The following is a 25,277-nucleotide window of genomic DNA, read 5'->3' on the forward strand; positions in this document are numbered from 1 at the left end:
CATGTCTGCAGAAGAGGGAAGTATTTAATGATGATGCCTTTTTGATCTTATTTTTCTACATATTTTGACTTTGAGACGTACTACAAGGATGGCCACATCAAATGGCAAAGGTGAAAAAGTGTCCAAATTTGAAACCTTGAAGCTTTTGGAGAAATGTAGAAACGAGAGAGATGATGCCATGCAAAGGGAAAATGTGCTCAGAGAAAAACTCCGGCAGTACGAGACAAGGATGCGTTCGACTGATGCTCTAAAACAGAAAATGAAGACGTTAACTGTGGACAACAAAGAGCTGAGGAGACAAGTGAAGGCTCTGCGTACAGAGATCGGGCTGGAGTGCAGTCCTAAGTTCAACGGAAAGACCACAAAGGACATAATCAATGATTTTTATGAAAAGGAGCGTGACTGTAGTGCCCTGGTGGAAAAGGCAGGGAAACTGAGTCTGACCATTGATGATTTGAAATCAGAATTGGCAAATACCGTCACCTCTAAAACACTTCTGGAAGATCAAGTGCTGTCACTGCAACAGAATCTCAAAGATATGACCAATAACCAGAGGCGTTTACTCAAGTTATGGGAAGATAAGAAGGCACAAAGGGAGCAACTGGCTCTTCCTGCTATCACTCAAAGACACGGACAGAAACCTGTTAGCCATAAAGGAGTTCAAACTGAGATGTCCATCAGTTCATCCCAAAAGCTTCCAGTCAGCGCATTCGAGACCAAGCCACTATCACAAGAACTAGACAGAAAATCCGTTTTGGATAAACACAGTTTTCCAACTTTGGGAAATGGATATGACAAGAAAGTGTTCATGCACGATGAAACAAGAGGAATCCAAAACTGATGAGACTTTAATACTCTGTACTGAGCAAAGCAGAGCCACAAACATTATATGTTAATGTTTAAAATATATGTATGTGAGGGGGACTTTGATAAATGTGAACAAAACAGTGAAAGCTGGCTTGTGTCTCGTCTGTGACAGTTTGATTTATTGGTGTAATTTAATCCTGTGTTGTTTATTTTTCCATCACTCACATGCTAACTAACTCCACAGACGTTTAACACAAGGGAACCCATTTTTGTAAGCAACAGTTTAGCAGATTTGACCCTGTCAGTTCAAATTCAATTTCCCTTTGTTGTACATTTTTATTGAAGCAAGCATTTGACCTGACACACCTGCACTTACAGTTATGGGACATTTTGAAGGTATTTTTTATACAGAAAAGGGGGGGGGGGGGGGGAGTAAAGAGAGAAAGAGAAAAGAACGAAAGTTGTATATGCATTATTTTTATTGTTGTTTAACTTTTTTCGAAGAGAGGCACAGAGCCAGAGAGAAGAAATGAGAACTAAGACCCCGAGGCAAAATAGACACTATAATGTTCAAGTGAATTGAAACAGAAACGATGCGATGATCTCATAGGTACAGTTTTTACAGAATGGTGTCAAACACATGATTATCCTGTTAAATCAGATAAACGAAATCAGCTTCAATCGAGGCTGTGAAATACTGGCAACAGGCAGGAAGAAGGAAAGCCTCGGGTCGGGTGTGGGGTCCTCCTTACAGAGGTCCTTTGAATGCATCTGGCGCGCAATATGGGAGCCGTGCTAGTCTGAGAGCTTGTCGGCTCCCCGTCTGTAGAAAAATGTTTTCCGCAGAGCAAAGTTGTTGGTTTGTCCGCAAGGTGAGTTCTTAACTCAACTCTGTATTAATAAAAGAAACATGTTTCGCAAGTACAAGTGTGCTAACGTCATTGAGCTCAGATACGCGGAGCTACGAGGAGCTAACACGAGCTAGCTTGGTGACAGACAGCAGAGCAGGGCGCCATTCCGACTAACAACAATGTCCCGCTTACGTTGTTTAGGTGGTTTGCTGGAGAGCCGCGGCCAGCGTCGCCTGGGCCGTCCTGCTGCTGCCTCCCACCACCGCGGTGTTTGTAACACTCAGCAGGTTCAGCCTCTTCCACCCTATCGAGTCCATGTCAGGTCAGACTGCGCGTCCACGGAGATGCCTGTATAGAAGTCATTATTAGTGACTAGATAGAGAGTGACTCTGACAGTGTTTGTGTGATTTTTTTTCTTCTTGTTGCAGAATGTGTTTCCTTCCTAACCAGCGCCACCGCCTTCCTCGCCTTCATCCTGCTGTTTGGTGTCATCCTCCAGGTGGGCTTCCTCAACCTGGAGTACTACACAGGTGAGATGTTGCTCCAGCTGATGGCTTCAGTGTGTACAGATCTACATCTCCGGTAAATGAACGGCAGTAGGTCCGTACATAGGGGGACTCGGCTTGGGAAGCGGAGGGTCGCCGGTTGGAGTCCCTGTATGGATCAGGAAAGTGGACTGGCAGCTAGAGAGTTGGCAGTTTACCTCTATGGCACTGCCGAGGTGCCCCTGAGCAAGGCACTGAGCCCCTAAACTGCTCCAGGGCTGCGCTGACCCCTCTGTAATGCCTGTGTGTTGTGATATGTAAGTTCATAAAGGAACTAACTTGTATATGCGTCTTTCCTGTTTCTCCTCAGTCGTCCCGTCGATTGCCTGCTCTAAAATCGCCCTGTTCGCTCAGCTCCTCCACCCTCGTCAGTTTTTGAACTCCGTGGTGCACTGCATCATGGGGGTTGTAGTGGCTTGGTGCTGCGCCGTCACCGCCGACGGCAGATATCAGGCACTGGCCTCCCCGTGCATGCAGAGCGACGGGTAAGCCTCTGACACACGCCACTGTCGCATTGATTGCGTATTTGCGTCGTCTCTAACCCGATTTGTTTACGATGCCATGGCAGAACCCTCCAGACGTGTCTGAACGAGCATCATCTGGTCCTTCTGCTGGCGGGAGCGTTTGTTGGCTTCGCTCACAGTCTATCAGGCGTCATCCACAACATGAACTACGTGTCTGTCCACACGGTGCAGGTAAGCTGCGGAGGGAAGCTTTCATCTGGCATTTTAAGTAGAGATCTCCATATTTACAGCCTTAAATCATTGACCTCCACTTTAGGAAACCTGCAGTATCTTTTCAGTGGCACTCGTTGAGTTAAGTTAAGTTTTTGATTCTTCTCCCCGCAGCAATACAAATACCTTCGCTTTAAAGGATCCCTGCCTTTGGTGGTGAAGTGCAGCGCCACCCAGGCTCTCTACTCCATCAGGAACTTCATTGTCGTGTATTTCTTTCTGGGTAAGCGACCGCGTGACAAATGAAACTTAAGCAATACAGTCTGAGATTGTTTGTCGTGGTGGCATGAATGATTTATGTGGTTGGGCCGGTGTCATGCTTCTTTAACTGTCTGAGACGTGGTCTGAACCAAGGGTATCCGAGGTTTAGATTGAAAAGGAAGAACAGGGCTGATTAGACCTGTTGTTGTTGGAGATCCTGATCATGAACAAGCTACACAAATAAACATCTTAATCCAAAGAGACTCTCAAACACTTTCATGGACCTGCTTGTATATTGTTCTTGTGTTTCTCCTTTTTAAAAATATTTAATTGAATCTTTGCAGGCTATATTCCGAGGGCCTGGGCCTGTAGGACACTTAATCTTCATCTAAGCAGGTCAGCGTTATCTCCTGAGCAGATTTAAAGTGGTGCATAAATGTAACGTGAGATGAATACGCCGCACGATCTCTTCCCTCCAGCTCGCTGCACCCTCTGGACACCGTAGCTGGACTGCTGGACGTCTCCCTCCTCTACCACCTGTGGATCAGTGGCACCTTCCTCCTCTTCACCTGGTACATCACCCTGCAGCTCTTCAGGATCTTTGTCACTGAGGTATGATTATGTGTTATACCGTCCAAACGACAACCAATCTGCCATTCATCTGTAGAAACACAAGGGGGCAGCGTTGAAGTCCAATGTTTCCATATATGTCATCTGATATCTACAGGTGTACAGTTTTCCGGTGCAGTCATCTTTTACTGAGGAAGCCCATCAGTGTCTTCCCAAAGTTCTTACTGGAAAGCAGCCAATGATACTGAAGGTAGATCAAAGCTGCACGTAATAATGAATCTGTCCTCAGCCCACACTTGATTTTGTTTTCTGATGATCAGTCTCTGTCTCTGGTCCACATTGTAGTTTTTAGCTCTGCAGGATTTGGCTCTGCTGTCCCAACACTCGCCATCGAGGCGCGACGAAGTCTTCAGTCTCAGTCAGCCAGGTGTGTCTCAGCTTCAACCACATGTGTGGGTCGGTGCTTTCTCTGATGTAAAATAGATTATTGTACTCGTCAAATAACGGACTGTTGTTACTTTAAAGGCGGTCATCCTCATAACTGGAACGCCATCAGTAAGGAGTGTGTGTCTCTGCTGAGCGATCTGACCCAGAGACTCGTTGCCTACCATGATACCGTGGCAACCAATGGCAGAGCAAAATCACAGTCGACTGGGAGTGAGAGGAAGACTTCATCTGAGAGCTCAGGTACATGACATCATATGACATGAAGGATCTGGATCACTGAATTCAGCTGATTCTAAAATGTATAAAAACTGGATATGTTGTGTTGTTGTTCACTCTCTCCCCTCTTATCCCTTGAAAGTAAACTCTGGCCCAGACGTGATGACCCCCAGGCCCTCTGCTCTCCTCAAAACTCCTGCTTCTGTCTTTGCCCGCGCCAATGTCGGCGGCGTCCACAGCCCCTGGACCGCACCTTTTACCCCTGACCTGGACAGCCCCTTCTCTCCCACTCTGCGCCGGCTCACCGCCCCGGTGGAGCAGTGTTCGCCTTGGTACGGCACCGTGCAGAGCCCACACGTCATGAGGAGGCCCCCCAAACTCTGGTCCACCTCCACTGGTGAGAGAGGCGTCCTATGGTGGATGTAGGATGTAGGATAGGTTCTGTCAGTCAAGTCCAGCAATCCCTTCTCCCATAAACGTCTGCAGCTGTTTGTAGCTGTTGCTCCCCAGATGTGATGTCACTCAGCGTCTGTCTCTGCAGATTCACAGATCAATGGCAGCCTTCCTCCATCCCCTGCCTCAGTCCCCAGTCCGAAGCCAGCAGACTCCAAACCCAGCCTCCTCTCTCAGTTTCTCCAGAACCGCAAGGAACAGGTACTTGATCCTTACTATCCAGAGTTATGATGTAATGAGTATTTAAGAGCCGACCTGAAGTATGGTAGCACACAGCAGGTTGAGATTTGACTGGAGAACTCTTTTGTCTTGTTTTGTTTCCTTGCTACATTGTGACATGAAAACAACTGAAAATTGTGTTTATACTTTTTTATAATTGCCCTATTCAGGTTAAAAATTTCTTGGCCAAGCGGGTGCTGATAATGTATTTATTTAACAAGGTAAGGGTGTGTGAAGCATGTGCATGAAGGCTGGTGAACACGGCACGTTTTCATGGCAGACATCACAAACTTAGCCTCATCCAGCCTTTCAGTATCACTAATTCATCTAGCTGTTGGAATTCACCTTACTAATCACCTTAAAAGCTTGAATGAAAGATCACGTAACGCTCGTCACTTGACTACTATTGCAGCGGTGTGATTTTTAGAGGAGTCAAATCCTGTTTGAAGTGCCAAGTAGGGCTACCATGGGATCTGTCACTGACTGCCCTCTGAGCTTTGAGGATCTTCCTTTAATCAACCCTGTGTGCATGTTAGAGTGTCAGTGTCTCTGTAAACCTTTTCCATCTCAAGGTCTCCCCTCCCTGTTCTAAAACCTAATGTGTCTCACGCAGCTTCCAGAAGCCTCCAGTCAGGCTCTGTTTGCAGACAGCCAGGCTCACATCTGGGCACTGGAAGGTAAGAGGAGCTTATTGGCGGTGTTGTCCTTGATCCGACGCAGTTCTCCCAATCTCAAACATTCTCATTATTTCTTCCCGTGTCTTCCAGGGCTGTCTTACCTCGTTCAAGCGTCCTTCTCAGAAGACCAGTACGGTGTTGTACAGACAACATTACCCAGCATTCTCAGCTGTATACTGGCCTTACAGGAGGTGAGACATCAGGGGTTACTGCAACTACAATGGGGGCACTAAAACTAAAACTTTTCTTTGAGTGGTAACGGTAACACACACACTTTCTCTCCAGGCAGTAGACCGACACTTCAAGCTGCCCCATGCATCCAGCAAATCCCTCAGATCCTCCAGCAGCATGGGAGACTCCACATACAAAACAATGCGCTTCGCTCTCAGGGCCACGCTGAAGACGGCCATCTACAGGATAACCTCCACTTTTGGAGATCACTTAAAGTAAGGCCGCCTTTTTTACCAAATAATAAACATTAGAATATAACAACTGGAACTCTTAGTGGTGCCCGGGATGCTAATTTGGACACATTGCTTTCCCCTCAGTGCTGTTCAGATGTCTGCAGAGCACCGGAAGAGATTGCAGCACTTTCTGGAGTACAAGGAGTAACACACAGACATACACACAGCCACACACACACACACACACAACCAAGCTGTGGTGCCTTCAGATCCGTGCGGGGTGTGCACGTGTGATGTTTTGAGTGAGGTTATGTGTGAAATCCCACAATAGTGCCTCTTTTAATATTTATGTCTGCATTATTTGTGGTGGGTTGTATTTCACTGGCTGGATGATGTCATCCTCATGCATTGGAATAGTCTCTCGTCTTCTGTGTTCAGGATATAGATTACTGGATTTCTCTCCACGAATGAACCTTTTCATGCTCACATCAGAGCAAGTCATTCTTTGCTGCTTTACTTCACTGGGATCATTTATTCAGGATTATTTGCATTAAAATGTCCTGGTTTGGTTTCATGCTTCACCCGTTGACTGGTTTCCATTCTCGGTCATCCCAATACGGTTTGCTGTGGGCTTGCAGACGTCTCAGTGGCCAGCGAGGATTCTGCTCTGTTAAAACGCTTTCAACTTCACACGTTTGTGAGAGAACACATTGGCCCAGTATTGGTTTTCACAGGCTACTTTCTGTTCTTGACACCAGCCTGGAGGACGGTTGCTCAGCTCCGCTCCCTCGGCTCCGAGCTCAGGGCTCCGGTCTGGACGTGCACTGTAAATAGATTTGTTTGTATACGGTCAGTGTTTTTGTCACTTCTGTTTGTGGAATACAGCCATGTTTCTAAGGCTGTCATACATGTGGGATGGAGTGTGAATGTTTTGAATGTCACTGCCAACCAAAATGCATTGAGTTTGAATGCCCTCTCAGCTTAGGTTAATAAAAACATTTTGTAAAGAAATTGAGATGAATTTTCTACTTCAATGCGCCGCTGCTCCCTGAAGTGTCATTTTTAGTCAAGTGTTAATTCTGCTTTTCTTTAATAGTTGTGTATAAAGACGGACACAGTCAGATTGAAGGTAGGTTAGTTGATGACATTTGTAATATAGTGTTTCGCTTCTGGGAGGGACAAGTCAAAAGACCACAACAACATCAAGAGCACTGTCTTTGTTTATTGCATAAATCGTACATATTTCCAACTGAACTGGTCGAATGCAATATTGGGCAGTGTGAAGGAAAAAATTGTTCATCAAAAGCCTCATGTATACAAGAGCCAAAAACAGCCAGAGGGACACCTGGGGTGTGACGGTCAAACTATGGTTAAGATGTAGAAAGGATGTCTTTTAGTTTTGAAAAGGAGAAGGAATCAAAACGTCATAAAGGATGAAACTGTCGACAATGTTTGTTTGTTTGTAAAGGGAAAAACTGAAAAAGGTGCCTCAAGTCAGCTTTTTGCTTGATTTGAAAAGTACTTTGTCCTCATATAGAATATAAACCTCTGCATCAATACCAATCAAATGTTTTGACTTTTTTTTTTTAATTCAAACAGCATTTGCTAAAGATGTTTTTGTTTTGTTGTTTTTTTACAGTTTTAATATATATTTATATATGTACAAATAAATTCAACTTACTAGAGTTCTCATAGAAAATGAGAAAAGCTGGACTTTATCGCTCTCACAACAAACAACTGGCAAGCAAATTGACCCCCGACCGACCCCCATCCTCCTCTTGGAGCCCAGAGTAATACAGCACAGATACACAATACTAACTAATGTTAAGCTGGCTGCAAACATCAGGTCTGATTTCAAAAAATCTGCTCTGAAATTTACCAATCGGCAACTACTTTAACCGTGTGAAGAACCACAGAAAGGAGTGCCGTCTCTATCGGCTCATAGGCAGCGTTTCAACTGCATCCATCCAGGTCTGGAGGATCAGATTGGCTCCAAGAATCAAACAATGCCCCAAGTGAGCCCAAAACCAGTCCTCATATAGATTATGTACACGCGTAACACCATCTCGTATCTCTACACTGTCCTGTCCAGTGAGAGGGCTGAACTGAAGTTTCGGGCGTCGGGATGGAGAGAAGGAAAGGCTGCTGGTAGCGAAGAAAACCACCTTCCTCTTGGCTCAAACTCATTCAAGAAGCATTTACAGTAAGTGCAAATTATCCCCCACTCAGGAAAGAAAAACGGCAAAACTAAACTTCACTGTGAATTCCAAAGCAACGTACTAGACGAGCAAACCTTCCCCACCTCAAAATCACGAGTGCGATTCGTCTGCTTCCCAAACTAACATCCCTGATTCAAAGTGCACTCAGCAGTGAGGGGGGTCGGGAGGATGGGATGGAGTTCAGCTGAGGGCAGCATGTAGACACGTAGTCGTCCTCAGTGAGCAAACGTGATCGATGCATCATCCCGGGCCTGCTCAACTCAACTCGGCTCTGAATCACTATGGAAACACCAAGAAAAGGAGTTGCTAAGGTGGGGGGAGGGAGGGGGGTGACGTATAGGCTACTACAGGGTGCCTACACGGAGGAGGCGCTTGTTGACATACACACAGTACATTGTTGTAGGGGCAGGCAGCATACAGGTAATGTATGAACAAGCAGGGGCCTCCAAGTGGTTTATAGGGATGTAAGCACCCATGAGACCTCAGGGTGCATGTTCAAAATGAATATTCTCCAAGTGCATCGTCTGCACTCTGGAGAGAAACCAGGCAAGAGCACCTCAGTCACTCTGTTTCAACAATATGTCTGAATGTGTGTGTTTGTTTAACTGGTCTGTTTGTGTGTGTGTTTGTCTACAAAAAACAAGTCTGCGGCCTGTCTGTGTTTGGGTTTGCCAGTGTGTCAATAGTGCTTGCCTATGTGCATCAATTCAAGGGCAATAAAGTGTGTGTATGTGCGAGTGTGTGTGTGTACTGTATGTGTGTGGCTCAGGAGGACATGCACTGGACATGGTCTGGACCGCCATCATCTTCATCGGAGGAATCTGGGGAGCTCCAGGACTCGTCTGTGTCTACATCTCCACCCTCACGACGGGCCTGGACAGAGAGGGAAGACAGGAACTATGAACAGGAGGTGAGACAGGAGTCCCTGCATCTAATTATTCGTAAAAATCGTCTCAGGGATTATTTTTAAAATGTCTCTGTTACAGAACGTACAGGGTGTAAGCTTCCCCTTCCGTCCCCATCATGTTAAGCTGTAATGTCAGAGAGTGATCTCACCCTCGGGGGCCGTCTGTTCCTCATGTGTCTCATCAGGAACCACAGCAGCTGGGTGTCATACTGGTCGCCATGGCGCACGCTGTCCTCGTCGCGCTCCCGCTTGTTTTTCTTCATCACCTGGGCGACGGACAACAATGTTGACATTATTGCAACCACTGGTGTGAATGTTGGAATGCGGGGAATTACTGCAACAATGGCACGAATGCTCAGCACATCAGCTCCACGTAATGACATTCCTGCGGCACTGCTGTTAGTGTGATGTGTGTGTGTGTGTGTGTGTATTGTCGTTTTCTAGCTCTCTCTGCTGTGTTAATGGTTGGAACTGGAGCTGTAATTGCAACTGTGTGGTCACTGAAGCGTCTTATCTCTCAAAGGTTTGTAACTGGAAAGTGCCTTGTGGAGCTTTAATTAGCCGTCTAGGAAAGAATGTGGACTAAATTGGAATAAATGACATATTTGGGATAAACCACAACAAAATACCTCCTTCAGGCCCTTGAGTCCTGTCGGGGTCTCAGCAGTTGGGGCCCACAGTTTGATGTCGTGGTCCAGGCCGCTGGTCGCCATCCCTGGCAAATGGGGATGTGGCTCCAGACAGTTCACCTGCAGGGGGCGGCAGTGGGCAGGAGGTATTTTGAGGCCTCATAATGAAGGAAAGAGTCTCATCTGAGCTCAACTGTGACATGTTCTCTGCTCTTATTTGTTCTTGCACTCACCACTCCTCCTCTGTCGCCCTCCATGAACTGCACGATGCGAGCAGAGTGCTTATCCCACAGGTAGATGTGTCCACAGTCGCTGCCGCTGACCACAAACTCGCTGCTCGGCCCGTAGAAGTTCACTCCCTTCACTGAGACAAAGAGGTACAACATATTTCCCTGTTTTCCCCCGGTGGGTGCTGTAAGAGCGTAAGACTTTAATGCTGTTATTGTCATACCTGTGGCATTATTGCGATGTCCTTTATATCTCCTACGATAGTCGGCACCATCACTGTGGTTGGAGTCAAACAAGTAGATGTCCTCATCATTGTAACTGGCCAGGAGCTCTAGACAAAGAACAGAGCGCTGGTTGTTAAGAGTTATTAAATGAATTGAACTTTTGGGACAATGTGGGCATGTAATGTGGCTTCCTACTGGGGGTTGTGAGTGCGTTACCTGTGCCGTCGTGACTGTACACAAGGCAGGTTATGTTGGTTTTGGACTCGCTGGAAACCAGATGTGAAGGACAAAACTTTTTCAGCACTCCGTTGTTGTCATTCTCATTAATCTTCCTCTGGTCATAGATCCTACAGCGAGCAGGAAGAAGAAGAGAAAAGGTAGAGGTCAAATTTCGGCACTGTTTTCACAGCGCCATGCCTGTACAGCTGTGTGACCTGGTTCCTACCTCACATACTGATCTCTGCCGCCCACAGCAAACTGGTGTGTCTTAGCTGGGTTCACATAGATGGTGTACAGACCCACTTTTTTATCGCCCTCCTTTACTACCACCAGTTTACTGCCACATAGAGGTGAGGAGACACAATGGGGGAAACACAGGTTTTAGCTGAACCACATGTTAAATTGGAACAGTGGAATGAGTCAAAGTGTCAAAGTATGAGGGTTATTTCACTTTTATTATACTTTATTTCTTTTATTGCACAAGATCTACTACCAACGGTAACTGGTTACTCACTTGGCTGGACGATCAAGGCGCAGGTCAATACCAAACACCACAGCGTCTTCTCCAGCTGACAGGAAGGAGCAGGGGGAGTCTGGCTCCAGGGCCAGCTGCAACACACACACACACATTAATATGGCTACTTCATGATCAGGCCGTCTTGTGTCTTCCATCAAAACCCTTCTTCATGACAGTTATACATGGTGGCACACAGAGCTCACCTTATGTGCTGCACCTTTATGCTGTGCTACTTTCTTGGTGTTCTTGCAGCGCTGCGTGGCAGAGAGCTCAGCCACTCGGATCTGACCGTCCCGAGCACACATGGCCAAGGTGGAGTCTCCGCTGTGTGGCAGGAACTTTGCCTGTGGAGCATCAGAGCAGAGGAGACGCATTCTTAACTTCTTGTCACAACTGCTCACTTTAATCTGCATCTACTCTGATCTCTAAACCTTGGATTATTATGATTTCAGATTTTCCTTCCATCAATTCTAGTTCCACAATCAGAGATGTGGTTGATGGAAGAATTGTAAGAAACATAGGTCCTGTTTGATTTACTCTAGCTTTGTTCACAGCCTTCATCCCTTTGCTTCACCTGAAAGACGTTGCTCTTGTGTCCACTGTCAAACTCCAGCTCAGCGCGGCGAACGGCCCAGTCCCAGATCACAACTTGCAGGTCGTCGCTGCCCGAGGCCAAGCGTGTGCCCGAGGGGTTGAAGTGCAACGTGTTGACACATCCCGTGTGCCTCTCCAGTCGCCCCTGGAGCTCCAGCCTCTGCACCAGGCCGCGGGCTCCACACACGCGCCTCACAAACTGGTGCGACTGCCTGCCAAGCTCTCTGGAGCGCAGCGAGGGCACCGCCTGCCAGACGGGGCCGCTGAGGTCGCGGATCTCGGCTCCGAGCCACGCCTCCATTGCCTCATCGTCGTCGTCATCTTCCTCATCTTTCTGGTCTTCTTCGTCCTCTTCATCATCATCCTCGTCGGAGCTGGAGGGGTGGTTGTTGCCGCCGCCGCCGCCAGGTCTGTTCCTCTTTCTGGCAGCCCTCTTTCCAGCATCTCTCTTCTTGACTCTCTCTCGTCTGCCTCCCTCGCTCTCTCTTTCTCCATCCTCAGTCAGGGAGTAGAGGCCACCGCCATCCATGCTGTCAGTGTCTTCTTCCTCTTCTCCTTCTCTTCCTTCCTCTGTTCCTCCCTCCACATCTGGCATAGGCTTATCTCCAGATGACTCTCCTACACCTTTGGAAGGCACAAAAATAAGCAAAAGTAGTAGATGACAAGATCAGGCACAATTTCTACTCAAGTTGTACATGCATAGACCATCTTGAACACATATCAGGACTACAAGACTATTGATATTGTGCAACATCAGCTGTAGAACCTGTGACCTCATAGATTAGAAAACTGTTGTTACCATCTCCAGTAGGAACTTGTCCCTCTTCACTTTCACAGGGATCTCCCTCACGTCGCTCCTCTCCCGGCTCCTGTTCTTCGGAGCCACCTAGGACAAGCATGTGTGGTGTGAGTAGCGGGTCAGGAGCATAATGAGAGCTTACACAGATATGATCTGTATGGTCACAGACTGTCTGAGCCTTTACCGCTAAGCGCACTGGATTTGCCATCAGTGTCTGCCATCCCGCCTCCTCTGTCCTGCGTCCCCGAAGGAGAGCCTGACACACACACACACACACTTGGATTGTTGTGATTTGTTAACAAGTATAGAAGCACTCAAACCAATGATGACAGCGGTAGATCCCTGCTTGCACTAGATGACCTGTGCGAACTAGCCACGCAGTGTGTGCGTGTGCAGCGTGTGCAGTGTGTGTAGCGGGGTACTGGTTGCCTGTTCAGCTGAGTAGCTGCCAAACTAACCACCAGGCTAATTTTACTACCTGTGCAACGTCACAACCATATAACTCCAGATAGCTAGCGTACGGGCCTGACTAATGCCCGGTTTGGCTTCCCATTGTTGTGAATATTCATTGTCGTCTGCGAAACACCAACCCCTCGGTTATTCAACAAGTCTCCGCGCTGACTAGAGTTAAAGATATGTGTTGGACCGCCATATGTCAGAAAGCCATACATCGCTGTCAGTCTCCCAGCACGCAGCCTAGCCACTGGTAGCTGGCGTTACCTCTGCTCGAAGGCCCGACGAGGCGCACCGCTTAGTTTAGCTCAGTCCGTGTGTTTGTCACGGCGTTAATGTCTCCGCCGCGCCGCTCGGAGAGAAAGCAAAGCTAACAGACTCGAAGGCGAAGCAGCTGTCAGAACATCAGGGCCGACGACACGAAGCTGTATTGTAGCTGCGCGTGCACCAAGCTCGCGGCTCTGTTTATGTTTTGACGCTTCAGCTGCTTTTTTTTTTTCCTGATTCCACTTCCGGCTACATATGCTTCACCCGGAAGTGTGCAGTCAACAACAACAACAACAACTTGATAATAATAATAATGTCTGTTTTAGCCTTTTTATTAACCGCCTAAACAAAATGACTCGCACGTTACTGTGAGATTTAACGCTGGATTCGCAACGTGTTACAGATTAATTATTTTCCCCCGGGGAAAAAGTAGTGCCCAAGTAGTATTCAATGTCTATTTACTACCAATTTAAATTTTTTAAAGTATTCCTGCATTTGCTACTATAACTGGCAACAGAACATCAGCCTCTACATGCCGGGACCCTTCAGCTTCCTTCCTGTTTTATGTCGCCGGCCTGTTGAAACAATAGTTGCTTATTGAAATGTTTCTTAATGTTGGTGAGTGATTTAAATCCCAGGAGGATGTTATTATTTCCACTGCTGTTTTCCTCCTGTTTATACTTTTGCTTACTGAAACACAGGATTATATTCTTTCCAGCATAAGGCAGATTATATTCACCTTTTAAAGCTGTTTATAATCCACGTGGAATGTCAGCTGAGAACAGTGACCATATTAGGGGATAAGATTACTCTCACAGGGATATTCTGTGAATGATTAAATACAACTGATATCCTGTGATTATTGTTTGTGAGGTTAATAATTTGCCTCACACATTCGCCTTAAAGGCAGAAATCCCTTAAGCGTGGAAGGCAAATTCTGCCTAATTTGAATTAATTAGTGTGTGTTTTTTTGTCACAATTAAAAGTCGATTGCCCAAAATTAATATCATTATCTCATAATTACAATTAGCCTGATCACACATTGTCTGTTGATTGCTCTGGTCCTTTTCAGCTCTCTTTTTAATAAACTTGACAGATCATAATTGTAACCTATTGTCTTGTAATTGAGACGAAGCATCCAATTTTTAAATATAATGTCAAAGAAAAAGACTTAATTTGTGCATTGCAGTCCAGTAAGCAGACTGATTGGAATTACTGAAATAACTGTATCAAAGAAGGCAAACAAGCCCCTAGAAATCCAAGAATATCAAGAATATTCACCTGTCAAATATGAAACATGTTTCTGTTTGTTGGCTGAGGTCGACACACTCTTAAAATGGGAGAGGGGTTTCTTGGTTCGGAGTATAACAACAGGAGAAGGAAGAGGAAGTGCATGTTGTCAGGGGGGTTCAGAGCTCTTGATCGCTCACAGCAGCAGCAGCAGCAGCTTCGGCTTCAGCTTCAGCTTCGCTTTCTCGCGTGTGTGAAGCCATCAGGGGCGATGGTGGCGTCTGGGGACAGAGAGCTGCTGCCATCTTTCTAGGGGACTTGACTTGATGTCATGCCGCGCTCAGCTCTAAACCCCAGATAAAGTTTTTATTTTTCTGACATTTTCCGCACGTCTTTCTTTTAATCGTTCTCTCGCATGGAGTATTGGAAGCAATGCGCGATGTGGCTGATCAGCTGCAAAGTGCTGTCTGCGAAACACCGAGTAACTGCGGAGACGGCACAGGTCTTCGATTTGGCGCAAACCTTGAGGGACGGAGTGCTGCTGTGCCAGCTGCTCAACAACATCAGACCTCAGACCATCAACCTGAAGGAGATCAACCTCAGACCGCAGATGTCTCAGGTAGACACAGTGCGGACAATCCTGCTCCTTAGAAGAACTTCAGAAGTGCTCAGACTTGATAAGGAAAGTGAGAGAGTGCAGACACATTTATATAGAGTCTAAAATTATTAAAATTACTAAAATTATTCGTATGGTAATGTAGGCTAAGACATTAGAGATAATAATGTTGGAAACAAATTAAAGTCTCAATCTTTGTCAATTTGAGCTAAAATCGTGTCATAATGGTAGAATTATAGACGTTATTTCAGATTCTAGTTTAGACTTGTGTTCTGTTTGCATGTGGGTCATCTTCAAGTTCACATCTATAAATCTTATTTTATTATTTCCTTCTGTTTGGAGGTGTGTGAGCACTTTAACGAGAAACATGAATAGCCAGAAGTCATAACTATCATATGATCTACAGTGTGTGTGTGTGTGTTATATCAACACCAGGTTAAAATCTGGGATTCTCTCAAATCAGGAGTTGAATTTGGATTGTATTTGGAAACACAAAGTCAGCCAGTCAGTCCAGTCTGGCACTCAGTCAAACAGATGAAGTGCTTGTGTAAACACTTTGGAGTAAGGCCACACACTGACCTCTGACCCAATCGTTTACAGATTCTCATCTGATCTAGAACCATCACCAGTACTTCTTGTAAAATGCTCGTGACCACTAAGACTTAAATTTCATTCTATTTTGCTCCTGTCTCTATGTTTTTGTCTTATGACCTCTATTTTTTTTTTTACTTTTGAAACTCTTATGATTAAGCGAGTGAGCAATGAACTTCCTCATCCTCTAAAACTCCAGGGAATAGTCTGAGACTAAAATGCTTCCCAGTGCCACTAGAGAGGACAGATAAGGTCCTGGCTTTGATCCACCCTTTAATGAGACTCACTCATTTAACCTCAGCTAGTTAACTGCTTATGACTAAGCTTGAAACATTGTAACCAATGTGAGCAGCCGGCATGAGGCATCAAGATCAGAAAATGGTTAAAGAAAACGTTTTGTAATTTTTTAGATTATAGATAATTATTTAGATTGCACAATGTGATGTAATGGCCAATGTATAGTTAATGTGGTGTTTGTCACGTGATTGGATCTGGACATTTCTCAAGATGCCAATATACTACAGTAGATTGGTTCATTAATTTAATATTAGAAACATTTATTACTAACTTGGCAGAACACTTTGCTTTTATTACATTGCCTCACCAAATTCAGGCTTGCTCTCAGTCGTGTCTCTAATGGTGTGTGTGCATGTTCATCCATCCTTTATCTGCCTGGTAGACAGTGAAAGCAAACCAAAGGCATAACTTGTCAAACAATGGGTGGCCGTAGCCTGCAGCTGTAGGTCATGGAAGTATGAGTGAAAAGGCCTTGTGTGTCAGTGGGCTCTAGATTGTAAATGGCTATTTCATTGTGCCACTCTGACCCAAGATCATGTAAAAGGAAGCAAGGGCATGAAGGGAATGGAGAGGCAGGCTGGGAGTGCAGTGCAGTGCAGTGTACTGTGATTTCAAATGTATCCAGATGTACTATATTTACCCCAGTGAACACCCTTAGTGGGGTAAACAGTCAAATTCATCCATGTATGAAATATGACTAAACAGACACTTCAAATGTTTCACTACCTCCGTACACAGTTTGCAGTATTTGAGCTAGAATGATACTTTGTACATGTCCTGGCTGATATTGGCTTATTGCTAATGCAGAATATCATATGAAATAAATAATAAATAAATAATGCATGAAATGTGGTACCACAACATTTTCACGCTACACAATTGGCTATAAATTAATTTTAAATTAATATATTGTTAATAACTTACTTAATAAATATACTTTTAAATTACATAACATAACTTCATCATCATCAAATTTGAGGGATACATGCAGATATTTATGTTGTGATTATGAATATTATGTGCTAACAGTAGATGTAAAGAGTGTGAATATTCACCCGAGCTGTGTGTGACGCACATGGTTGAGACTGAGGAGTTGAAACTCACTAAACTCATCCATTTCCTCTCTAGAGGCTCGTCATCGTCCTCTTCAGTGTAGACTTGCCACTTCTCGGGTCAGCCTGGCTTTGTCACACGAGCAGGATGTGTCTATGTAACTTTACCTTTATATTTACTCCCCAAATTACAAAGTCAATTGTACGTTTAAACTGTACTTTCTGCAGTTAAAAGCTAAGTCGCCTCTCAGGTGGATCACGACAGTATTAGACTCTAAAGCCTCCTTTAGTACAACTGTGATGCCATTCAAACAAACAAACTTACAACTGTGATGTGATCTAAACTAACTCAGTGATGTCATCAAACCAAACCAAACCAAAGATAACAGATGTGTCACATCTATACGTTACTAAATCCTACATTTCAGAATACTAAGAACTATATGATCTTCTAATCATCTTGTTGATCTCTGGCTCTTCCATCAGGGCCTCAGGGGGCACTGGAGTGATTACGGGCGTCTCCACCATGACCTCACGTGATAAACAAAGATTGTGGCACAGCTTTGTTTTATCATCACGTTTTCAGTTATATTTTTGTACGAATGGCAAAAGTAAAAATACACCATGATGTTTTCATTTGGCGCAGTTAAAGTTTCCGTTTTCACTTTCAGCTGGCAGGTGTGTGGCTTCATCATCTTCAGTATGATAAAGGTTACTAGGTTCTGATTTGTGCTCTAACTGTTGCTCTTTGCAGTTCCTGTGCTTGAAGAACATTCGGACCTTCCTAACATCATGCTGCGATGTGTTTGGCATGAAGAAAAGTGACCTATTTGAAGCCTTCGATCTGTTTGACGTTCGAGACTTTGGAAAGGTAACATCTGATATCTGCCATCCCCCATGTCTGCCACAACATTGTGAGACAGTCTACATGTTGTCTTGTCTTGTCTTGTCTTGTCTTGTCTTGTCTTGTCTTGTCTTGTCTTGTCTTGTCTTGTCTTGTCTTGTCTTGTCTTGTCTTGTCTTGTCTTCTCTTCCTCTCTGTCAGGGGTCAGTGTGGTCCGCCCTCCCTGGCTGTCAGTATGCAGTCTAATCAATAGTTTGTCATAATAAATCTGATCAGTGCCCCCAATCTAGGCCTGTTGAATCAGTTTACGATGAAGGAAGCAGATCTGTAACATAATCCGACCTATGGGGTTTAGAGCCAGTCAGAGGTTAATAAAGTGTTAATTTCTGTGCTTGTGTGTGTATGTGTGTATGTGTGTGTCCCATGCCTGTGAGGTTACATGCATTCAGTATTTGTTCACTCGTTGCTTGGCCTCCTCGCTTTGCGTTTTTCTTTTTATTGCTGTGTTATTGTGGGAGCTCATTCCGGTGTGAACACACAGTTACTAGGTCAGTTGGTTTGTATTCTTCCCCTCCTAGCGGCTCTGCGGAGTCTTCGTCTTAACACAGGAGCCTCATAGTTTACAATTTAGTTTGTTTGTTTGCATTTGGTGACCTCGGTATCATTCGGTTCTATCTGGCATTTTGGTTTAGAAATGAGCGAAGCACATAAACTCAGTCAGTCAAGTATGTTTTCTGTTCTTTTGGGGTTATTTTTATTTATCTAAATATATATGGGCTTAATATTAAAAAAGAAGAAAGTAAACATTGTAGATCTGCTAGAACCACATTGAGCTGTGTACAGAGCTCACACTCTGTTCTTTCACTTCAGTGTGTTGTGTTGTAAAGAAGCTTCCAGTTAATCTGCTTGATGATAATCCTAGAGGGGAGGTGCTGCCCGCAAATATGTATGTACACACACACTGGACGGCATGATCTCAGTCATGTTCAAGAGGCGTTTGCCACAGAAACAGCTGGAGTTTTGCCCCGTTACTTTACTTACAATATGTGTGTGTGTGTGCAGGTTCAGGGATTGTGTGTATGACGTGTTTAGTGGGACAATAAGCCAAACACTCTTGTTATTATGCACAGATGATTTCTGATCACATTTTTGCAACATGCATTAATTCACCCGTCCCTCCCTGAAAAGCTCTGAGGCTGAAACTGTTGATCTCTCAGTGATCATTTAGAGATGACAAGTGCTGATTAGATAGCAGCAGATGTTGTGCAAGTGCTTTACAAGTGAGTGGTGTCATTTTGGTCTCTGAGACGAGCACTATCTATTTAAGTCAAGGGGACCCACCTGGGTTGAAGAGAAGCCACAGTACCCATTCACACAGGAAGAAGAGATTCAAGTGCAGATACAAGTACGCCACTCCAACAGCGTTCTCTAAAAATGGGGTAATTTGCTTTGATGATAGTAATAATACACATTACACGGTGTTGGCGTTCTTCTAATATGGAAGCAGACTTTCAGCTGACATGCATGTAGACGTGTGAGCCGCCAGTACAGAACATGGACTCTTATTATGGTGTTGATTCATCTCCTCAGTAGATTGATGAGAGATGGAGCGGATTAAATTAAGGCTAATTAGGATTTTTACTAATACTACTAATATTGCATACTAGATAGATTATTAATTGTTTCTAATCAGTTCTACTTTCGATTTGTTATTATGGCAGGCAGAGGAAAATGGGAATTCATTAAATATTCTTTGTATGACTCCTTTTCTATGTTCATTATCGTTCATGCGCAAACACAACAATGCATCGCTGTAAGAGCTTTGTGTTGCATGACTACTTCCTGCAGGGACTATTCTTATCTGTCTGTCTGTCTGTCTGCCTCCCAGTGTGTCAGTGCCTGTCTGTCTGACTGTCTCCAGGCTTTCAGTGTGACATTTGAGACCATTATTTAACATTGTCACACCAATGTTCCACCAGGTTATGGACACTCTCTCCAAGCTGTCCTACACAGCAATTGCACAGCAAGGAGGTTTCAAGTAAGTCACAGAAGAGTGGCATCAAATGAATGGACGAATAAATGAATGAATAAATGAAATTGGGTATAAATGTTCCTTTTGCCGTCAATAATGGTGTGGGATGTCTGAATCTAGATTGGATGTCAGTGAAAAATTGGTTTAGTCACAGTGAGAATGTCAAGTTGTCCAAAGGAGTGTTTTGTTGAAATATGCTCACACACACACACACACACACATCCTCCTCCACAACTCTTCCTGACACCCACACACACATCACACTTCATACTCAATCATTTCTATTTTCCAGTCTACAAAATTACCCTTAGTTCAGCTGTAAGTCATAAATGTTTAAAAAAAGTTAGTATCTTGCCTCATTAATAATTGTCATTTTTTTCTCCCCCTGTTAAACGTTGACGCTCATGCTGCTTTGCTGTCATTCCCAGGCCGTTTCCCACTGAGGACAGCCTACAAGACGAAGACATTTACAACAATCTGGAGGACTTGATTGAGTGCGTATGAGGCTCCTCTCTCTCTCTCTCTCCCTCTGCTGCTGTTGATAAAAACATGATTATTGTGCTCATCATCAATGCTCCCCAGGGGTCCAGACACCCACATGTTTTGTTAAAAGCCTTGGCTCTGTTTCTCTGTTACTGTCAGAGGAAACCAATCGCTAATTCTGTTGTTGCTGCAAGCTTGCAATGCCACCCACATTCAGCTTTTTAATGGGTGCTGTCATCATGTATTAGGCCCTAATACATGATGATCTGTCAATCAGTCCTGACAGCTTATTGCCACTACCTCTTGGATTCCCCCTAATAATTAGGGGGAATCCAAGAGGTAGTAGCAATAATTAGTATACACATTTAGATATGGATACAATTAATTGATTTAATTGCCAAACAAATCAAATAGCAGTTAACAACATTCTGCTTTAACAACATACTATCTTTAATCTGTCTTGAATACAGTAGATACAACCTGAAATTCAGGTACTTTCCTTGTCAAAGTTGACAAAGTTGATGTCTAGAAGGACACCAAAGGAAAGAAAGACAGAGTAAGATAGAAAGGAAAAACAAAACTGCACATTAAAGATTATTTCCCATTTCATTCCTTAAAAGCTCCATAAAACAGAGAAGCTTTAGAATCCCCACAGATGATAGAAATGATTTGCAATTGTGTGTGTGTGTGTGTGTGTGTGTGTGTGTGTGTGTGTGTGTGTGTGTGTGTGTGTGTGTGTGTGTGTTGTGTGTGTGTGTGTGTGTGTGTGTCTCTCCTAGTGAGAATGCTCCTGAGGATGAGGAGGACTTGTATGCAGTCGTCTATGGGTTTGAAGATGACTACGCGGGTGGAGCGATCTATGAAGACCTCATGAGGACTGAGCAGCTTCCCCCACCGGTACCGCACTGAGTCTGCCACACACACACACACACGCATGTGTGTGCTGACATCACACACAGTTGTGATGTCAGCACATGATCTTATGAACCAATCTTTAACATTTGCATTATGGAGTGTGTGTTCATTACATCATCTGTGATTGGTTAAATTAAACTATACACGTAGCACTTGTGCACTCTTTACAAACCTTTTCTTTTACTGGTGTTTGAATTTCCATAATGGATTCTCGCCATAAGAAAAGCACTTCAGAAAGCTTGCATAAAAAAAAGGAAAAGAAGGAGTTAAAGCAGAAACTCAAGGAGAAAGAAGTTATTGTTATTATCCGGGAAAATGACTTTCTGCTGCGAGACAGACAGTATCTCCTCCAAAACCAAACCACCTATGAAGAGTACGGTGTGAAATTAATGAATGAGCTCAACGAAAAAAGGAAGATGGTGGAAGAATACAAGCAGGAAAATCTTTCTCTCAGATGTGAAAATGACGATCTGAAACGTGAAAATAAATCTCTGAAAAGTGAAAATGGCGCATTGACACCTGAAGATGAGGCTCAGGGATCTGGAGATGAAGCTCTGAAACAGGAAATTGATGTGACAGTGGAGAAAAGGCAGACGGAAGCGAGAGAATTGTGATCTCAAACAAAAATCCAACTTCATCAATGAAGACTAGGACTAAAAATTGTTAAAGATATAAACAAAAAGTCATTCCTATAATTTCCTGATTATGCTAAACAGCTTAAAGTTTGAACATTGAAATCTGAATAATAAAATGAAATTATAAACTATTAAAAACAAAAGTCCTTGACAAATATTTAATTCAACTTTAATTTTAAAAATGTACATTCAATTCTATATGTGAACTCATTGTAATCATTACAATGTTTTCTTCAGACTTTCTGAGTTCATGTTTTGGACGCGTATAATGATGGGAGCTTCTCTGTGAGTGACTCCTGTATCCTGCAACGGCCCAAATTAAAATCAGCTCAAATTCCTGTCGGTTTTAGTGTAAACTTCTCCTTGATGGGTGAAGGTTTAGTCTCACACTCTCGGAATGGAGCCGACCTCCTGCTCGGTTTACTGCTCCTCCGCTCTGTTCATGCATGGGGGTGAAGCACACAGAAACGCACGCATAAACAAATATCATAGTAAGATTTATTCATTTGGAAAGAAGAGCCATCTAACATGAATGTATTAGATGGTGGAGGAAACCCAAACACCCAAAAGAGAAACATGCTCATGGTTTTTTCACGTTGATCTTATCAGTCAGCTCTCCGTATTTTTCAACAACTTTGCTTTTCATCACCTTCACCTTGTTGAGTAGATTCGCCTGCACATCCCGGGTCTTTGAGTTCTCAGGGACACCCCGATATTTCAACTGTAGATCCAGAAGTTGCTTCTGTGTTTTTTCATTCTTCGATCTCAAGATGGCATTCTCCTTCATCAACGACTCGATGCTCACTTCAGGGGACCTCAGCCTCTCTCTCTCGTAGCTCTGTTCACCAGTTCTCTGCTCATGTCTTATTCTGTCACCCTCCTTTGGAACAGTGTCTCGATTCAATTCTTGGATCTCATTTATAGTTGTAGCGTCTTTGCACAGTCTTATCTGAAGCTCCAGATTTTGCTTCCTCAGGTCTTCATTGTCCCATTTCAAGGTGTCAATTTGAGAATGCACTGCCTTTAACTTTTTATTTACAAAGTGGGTCTTCCGTTCAATAACCTTAACGAGTTTCTGTTGTTTCTTAGCCTGCACCTGCAGCCCCAGCTGCAGCTCCATGTTTTCCTTATGCACGCTATCATTCTGCTTTGTCAACGTATCAATCTCTAATGTCTTTGACATGAGTTCTTCCTTCCGTTCGCAGGCCTCCCAATTAGATTTGCTTTCAATATCTTTGCACTTTTTCTTTAACGCCGTTTCCATCTCCAGAGCTTGCTTCCTGGCTTCCTCCAGGCGCAGTCTCAAGGCTTCATTCTCACTCTTTTCTGCCTTTAACTTTGCAGTCAATGCCTTCACCGACTTCTTTGAGTCCATGTCAATGACTCAATGCTCTCATCACACTGTAGCTCCAGTTCTTGCATTTATAAAGGCATGAGGCTCATCACATCTTATGTCATCAAACATATTCTGGCAATCAGCCTGGTCTCCTAATGAGACAATTATGAAGACACCACTCCACCGTCCATGCCTGAGGCATCAAAGTGATGTCATCAAAGATGTATAAAGACATGAGGCTCACTCACATGTGATGCTGTTTGCTGTTTGTCATCCTGTAAGAACTGCATATGAGATTGTCAAACTAGCACCACTGACGTCATCGAAAACTCTGCAACTCAATATTGTGTCATTTCAACACAACCTGTTGCTCTGTTTGTCATCCCATTGTTTTTGTCTGCTCATCACTCTGGTACAGAACACAATTATTCATCAGCAACAACGCTACTCCACTCAACCCAGTTGTAAAAGTCATTCGCTCGAACTCTGTTTCCTCGTCTCCTGCATTTTGTCCACATTTGTATCAATTTTCCTAGGTCCCAATCAAATTTTTAAATTTCCCCTTTCTTTCTCATTTCTTCCCTTCTTTGTTAAAAAAAAAAAAATCTCAATGTCCCATAGCTCATGGTCATTGTCCTGTCAAATGTTTTCCTCAACAATAATATTTCACAGAAAGATAAAAAATAAGAAATAAAAAACTCAAAAAAAAAAAAATGTGATGGTGCAATGACATTAACATTTTATTTCCAAAGAAGGTCTTTGGTTTCTTAGCCTCCAGCTGCAGCTCCATGTTTTCCTTATGCAGGCAATCATTTTTCTTTGTCAACGAATCAATCTCTAATTTCTTTGACACGAGTTCTTCCTTCCATTCGCAGGCATCACAATTAGATTTGCTTTCAATATCTTCGCACTTTTTCTTACATGTCAGCTCCATGTCCAGAGCTTGCTTCATGGCTTCCTCCAGGCGCAGTCTCAAGGCTTCATTCTCACTCTCACTCGCCCTTAACTTTGCATTCAGTCCTTTCGCTGACCTCTTTGGCTCCATGTCAGTACTCTCTCAGTGCTCTCATCCCACTGTAGCTCCAGTTCTTGTATTTATAAAGGCATGAGGCTCATCGCATCTTACGTCATCAAACATATTCTAGCAATCAGCCTGGTCTCCTCATGACACAATCATGAAGACGCCACTCCACCTTCCATGCCAGGCGCATCAAAGTGATGTCATCAAAGACATGAGGCCCATTCACATGTGATGCTGTTTGCCTGAAGCAATCGCAGAAAGAATACACACATTTGCTTGATCAGACAGTAATGATAAGTTGCATTTGCTAATGTTTGTGTCTTGTTTCTAGAAGCAGGCAGAGGTAGATGTTCGCAGCTGCTGCCTCATAGAAATCAAACAGACAGAGGAGAAATACACAGAGTCTCTGGAGTCGATTGAAAAGGTAAAAGGTCGCCGCTGATCCTCTGCAAGGGGAGGAGCATCAGATCACATGTTGTTGTGACAAACGTAAATTATGCATTTCTTTTTGTTTTATCTTACCCAATTGCTTTTTAATGTTTGAGACATATTTCCCTCCCCTGAGAACCAAAACATTTAATTTTCTATATGGGAAAGGGGTAAATCCTCAAATAAGTGTAAAAAATTGACATTAATTTGCAGCAGTATTGTATATGCATATCTTACATCTGACGTATGGTATTGCTTTAGTGGCTTCAGCCCTTTTTTTTGTAATACGCTGAAATGTTCCACTCGTTTGCTTTCACAGTATTTCCTGAATCCTTTGAAGAAATTCTTCTCTCCAGCAGAGATTGACAAAGTTTTCATCAACATTCCAGTGAGTCTCATAATTCTCTCATAATGATAAAGAAGAGATAACTGAGAGACTGATTATGTTCTTTTACTAATGCAGGACCTCGTCAAGGTCCACAAGAGCTTGATGGCTGATGTGCAGGACTCTATCCTGAATAACAACGCCCTCAATCTCTACCAGATATTTATCAACTACAAAGAGAGGTACACAATGCTTGTACTTGTAACATAGATATAGGTTAGACTCCCAGAA

At 43.9% G+C, this 25,277-nt stretch overlaps 4 protein-coding genes across 6 annotated transcripts in view; 3 read left to right on the forward strand and 1 right to left on the reverse strand.

The window, feature by feature from the left end:
• Positions 1-88: 88 nt before the first annotated feature.
• LOC142996202 (uncharacterized) lies at positions 89-841 on the forward strand. The gene has a single exon (XM_076147106.1). It carries the CDS (start codon positions 89-91, stop codon positions 839-841), a length of 753 nt encoding a protein of 250 aa, XP_076003221.1.
• A 719-nt stretch (positions 842-1,560) lies between these two features.
• ndc1 (NDC1 transmembrane nucleoporin) lies at positions 1,561-7,628 on the forward strand. 2 transcript variants are annotated; one of them, XM_076148292.1, is made up of 18 exons: positions 1,561-1,679; positions 1,860-1,980; positions 2,087-2,188; positions 2,514-2,688; positions 2,772-2,898; positions 3,052-3,160; positions 3,483-3,534; positions 3,618-3,750; positions 3,866-3,958; positions 4,054-4,135; positions 4,234-4,395; positions 4,514-4,768; positions 4,913-5,025; positions 5,214-5,264; positions 5,657-5,720; positions 5,811-5,911; positions 6,006-6,166; positions 6,269-7,628. In XM_076148292.1, exons 1-18 carry the CDS (start codon positions 1,641-1,643, stop codon positions 6,330-6,332), a joined length of 2,004 nt encoding a protein of 667 aa, XP_076004407.1. In that variant the 5' UTR covers positions 1,561-1,640; the 3' UTR covers positions 6,333-7,628. The 2 variants fall into 2 exon arrangements, with proteins under 2 accessions (XP_076004407.1, XP_076004408.1); XM_076148293.1 differs by lacking the exon at positions 5,214-5,264.
• Positions 7,327-13,407, reverse strand: dcaf8 (DDB1 and CUL4 associated factor 8). Its single transcript, XM_076148294.1, has 13 exons — positions 13,181-13,407; positions 12,645-12,716; positions 12,461-12,547; positions 11,642-12,285; positions 11,271-11,411; positions 11,065-11,159; positions 10,777-10,887; positions 10,548-10,678; positions 10,331-10,438; positions 10,113-10,243; positions 9,880-9,999; positions 9,400-9,516; positions 7,327-9,216 (listed from the first exon to the last, which is right to left on the reverse strand). Exons 2-13 carry the CDS (start codon positions 12,679-12,681, stop codon positions 9,109-9,111), a joined length of 1,830 nt encoding a protein of 609 aa, XP_076004409.1. The 5' UTR covers positions 12,682-12,716; positions 13,181-13,407; the 3' UTR covers positions 7,327-9,108.
• A 1,200-nt stretch (positions 13,408-14,607) lies between these two features.
• LOC142999305 (guanine nucleotide exchange factor VAV3-like) overlaps positions 14,608-25,277 on the forward strand; it is a 32,312-nt gene continuing 21,642 nt past the window's right edge. Inside the window, exons 1-8 of one of the 2 annotated variants that reach the window (XM_076148804.1) lie at positions 14,608-15,029; positions 17,721-17,837; positions 19,790-19,848; positions 20,271-20,336; positions 21,105-21,222; positions 24,564-24,656; positions 24,981-25,049; positions 25,125-25,228. In XM_076148804.1, coding sequence (XP_076004919.1) covers positions 14,826-15,029; positions 17,721-17,837; positions 19,790-19,848; positions 20,271-20,336; positions 21,105-21,222; positions 24,564-24,656; positions 24,981-25,049; positions 25,125-25,228 — 830 coding nt within the window. In that variant the 5' untranslated portion in view covers positions 14,608-14,825. The remainder of the gene's footprint in view (positions 15,030-17,720; positions 17,838-19,789; positions 19,849-20,270; positions 20,337-21,104; positions 21,223-24,563; positions 24,657-24,980; positions 25,050-25,124; positions 25,229-25,277) is intronic. The other variant, XM_076148795.1, reaches the window with a different exon arrangement.

This window comes from Genypterus blacodes, unplaced genomic scaffold, assembly GCF_046128005.1.
Source record: "Genypterus blacodes isolate CSIRO-AG114 ecotype Tasmania unplaced genomic scaffold, CSIRO-AGI_Gbla_v1 ptg000005l_1, whole genome shotgun sequence".
Classification (NCBI taxonomy): domain Eukaryota; kingdom Metazoa; phylum Chordata; class Actinopteri; order Ophidiiformes; family Ophidiidae; genus Genypterus; species Genypterus blacodes.

What these genes read in the sequence shown, in the direction of transcription:
- LOC142996202 (XM_076147106.1), top strand. Translation starts at nt 89, where the DNA reads ATGGCCACATCAAATGGCAAAGGTGAAAAAGTGTCCAAATTTGAAACC.
- ndc1 (XM_076148292.1), top strand. Translation starts at nt 1,641, where the DNA reads ATGTTTTCCGCAGAGCAAAGTTGTTGGTTTGTCCGCAAG. An exon ending in TGTCGTGTATTTCTTTCTGG is followed by an intron (nt 3,161 to 3,482) that starts GTAAGCGACCGC and finishes GAATCTTTGCAG; the next exon opens with GCTATATTCCGAGGGCCTGG. An exon ending in CTTAATCTTCATCTAAGCAG is followed by an intron (nt 3,535 to 3,617) that starts GTCAGCGTTATC and finishes TCTTCCCTCCAG; the next exon opens with CTCGCTGCACCCTCTGGACA.
- dcaf8 (XM_076148294.1), bottom strand. Translation starts at nt 12,681, where the DNA reads ATGGCAGACACTGATGGCAAATCCAGTGCGCTTAGCG. An exon ending in ATAAAGGTGCAGCACATAAG is followed by an intron (nt 11,160 to 11,270) that starts GTGAGCTCTGTG and finishes TGTGTGTTGCAG; the next exon opens with CTGGCCCTGGAGCCAGACTC. An exon ending in GTACAGTCACGACGGCACAG is followed by an intron (nt 10,439 to 10,547) that starts GTAACGCACTCA and finishes TTCTTTGTCTAG; the next exon opens with AGCTCCTGGCCAGTTACAAT.